This window comes from Eimeria mitis, genomic scaffold (assembly GCF_000499745.2).
Source record: "Eimeria mitis Houghton genomic scaffold, Emh_scaff1306, whole genome shotgun sequence".
Taxonomy (NCBI): Eukaryota; Apicomplexa; class Conoidasida; order Eucoccidiorida; family Eimeriidae; genus Eimeria; species Eimeria mitis.
Window position 1 is genome coordinate 1,666 of NW_013568686.1, and position 1,422 is coordinate 3,087.

General features: G+C 53.0%; 2 protein-coding genes across 2 annotated transcripts in view; one reads left to right on the plus strand and one right to left on the minus strand.

Moving 5' to 3' along the window:
* The window catches only part of EMH_0034230 (uncharacterized protein), a gene marked incomplete at both ends in the record, with an annotated part of 1,604 nt that extends 904 nt beyond the window's left edge, over positions 1-700 (minus strand). Inside the window, 2 exons of the mRNA XM_013494849.1 lie at positions 1-433; positions 671-700. Of these exons, the coding sequence (XP_013350303.1) occupies positions 1-433; positions 671-700 (463 nt within the window). The remainder of the gene's footprint in view (positions 434-670) is intronic.
* A 205-nt stretch (positions 701-905) lies between these two features.
* EMH_0034240 (uncharacterized protein) overlaps positions 906-1,422 on the plus strand; it is a gene marked incomplete at both ends in the record, with an annotated part of 9,238 nt that continues 8,721 nt past the window's right edge. The window contains one exon of the mRNA XM_013494850.1: positions 906-1,031. Within this exon, the coding sequence (XP_013350304.1) occupies positions 906-1,031 (126 nt within the window). The remainder of the gene's footprint in view (positions 1,032-1,422) is intronic.

Sequence of the window (1,422 nt, forward strand, 5' to 3'; positions counted from 1 at the left end):
GGTGGTGCGGGTGGTGGTTGTAGTGGTGTGGTGATTGTGGTTCTGCTGCTGCTGCTGATGCTGCTGATGCTGCTGCTGCTGCTGCTGCTGTTGGTGGTGGTGTTGCTGTTGTTATTGGTGCTGCTGTTGTTGTTCTTGCTGCTGCTGCCGTTGCTACAACTGTTGTTGTTGTTGCCATTGCTGCTGCTGCTGTTGATCCTGTTGCTGCTGCTGCTGTTGCTACTCTGGTTGCTGCTGCTGCTGCTGCTGCTGCATCAATTGCTGCTGCTGCACCTATCACTGCTGCTCCTATTACTGCTTCAACTATTCCTGCTACTATCCCCCCTGCTGCTGCTGCTGCTGCTGCTGCTACTGCTGCTGCTGCTGCTGCTGCTGCTGCTGCTGCTGCTGCTGCTGCTGCTGCTGCTGCTGCTGCTGCTGCGAGCAGCGTTGTCTGCTAGCGGGAAGGTATTTTCTAGCGCCGCAGTGAAGCCCTATCTGAGCATCTCCCAAGTCAACTACATCAGCAACGTCTGGTTCACAGCCAGTCAGTCTCCTGCTGCTGCTGCTGCTGCTGCTGCTCCTGCTGCTGCTGCTGCTGCTGCTCCTGCTGCTGCTGGTGGTGCTCCTGCTGCTGCTGCTTTTTCAGCAACAACAACAACAACACCACCACAACAATCACCACCCCCACCATCACCACCACCCCCACCCCAGTCACCATCAACACCACCATCAGCAGCAGCAGCAGCAGCAGCAGCAGCAGCAGCAGCAGTAGTTACTATATTTATTTTGTTTTGTGTTGCAGATGGTTCTGTAGCTTTGCTTATATCTCCGCAGCAATCGTCGCAGCCAACGACGTTAGTTAATGCAGGAAAAACCAATACGGGCACATGGATAGAGAACGATAACACTAACCTCACACAGGTATGCTGCTGCTGCTCCTGCTGCTGCTGCTGCTGCTGCTGCTGCTGCTGCTGATGGTGGTGGTGGTGGTGCTGGTGCTGGTGGTGGTGGTGGCCGTGGTGGTGCTGGTGCTGGTGGTGGTGGTGGTTGTTTGTTGTTGTTTTTGCTGATGCTAATCAGATGTCCTTTGTTCCTTTTCTAGCTAGCTAGATAGCTAGCTAGCTATATATTTAGATAGATGGCTAGCTAGATAGCTAGATAGCTAGAGGAATGGCTAGCTAGAGAGCTACCTAGCTAGTTAGAGGGCTCTGTAGCTAGCTAGCTAGCTAGCTGGCTAGCTAGCTACCTGGCTAGCTAGCTGTGGCTAGCTAGAGTGATGGCTAGCTAGCTAGCTAGCTAGCTAACTAGCTAGCTATATATCTATCTAGCTAGCTAGCTGGCTAGCTAGCTAGCTAGATAAATATATGCTCGTATGGTGTTTTGCAGGGAGTGGATTTCGTGTGTGGGGGCAAAGACACCTTCGTCTACACCGTTGGCCTC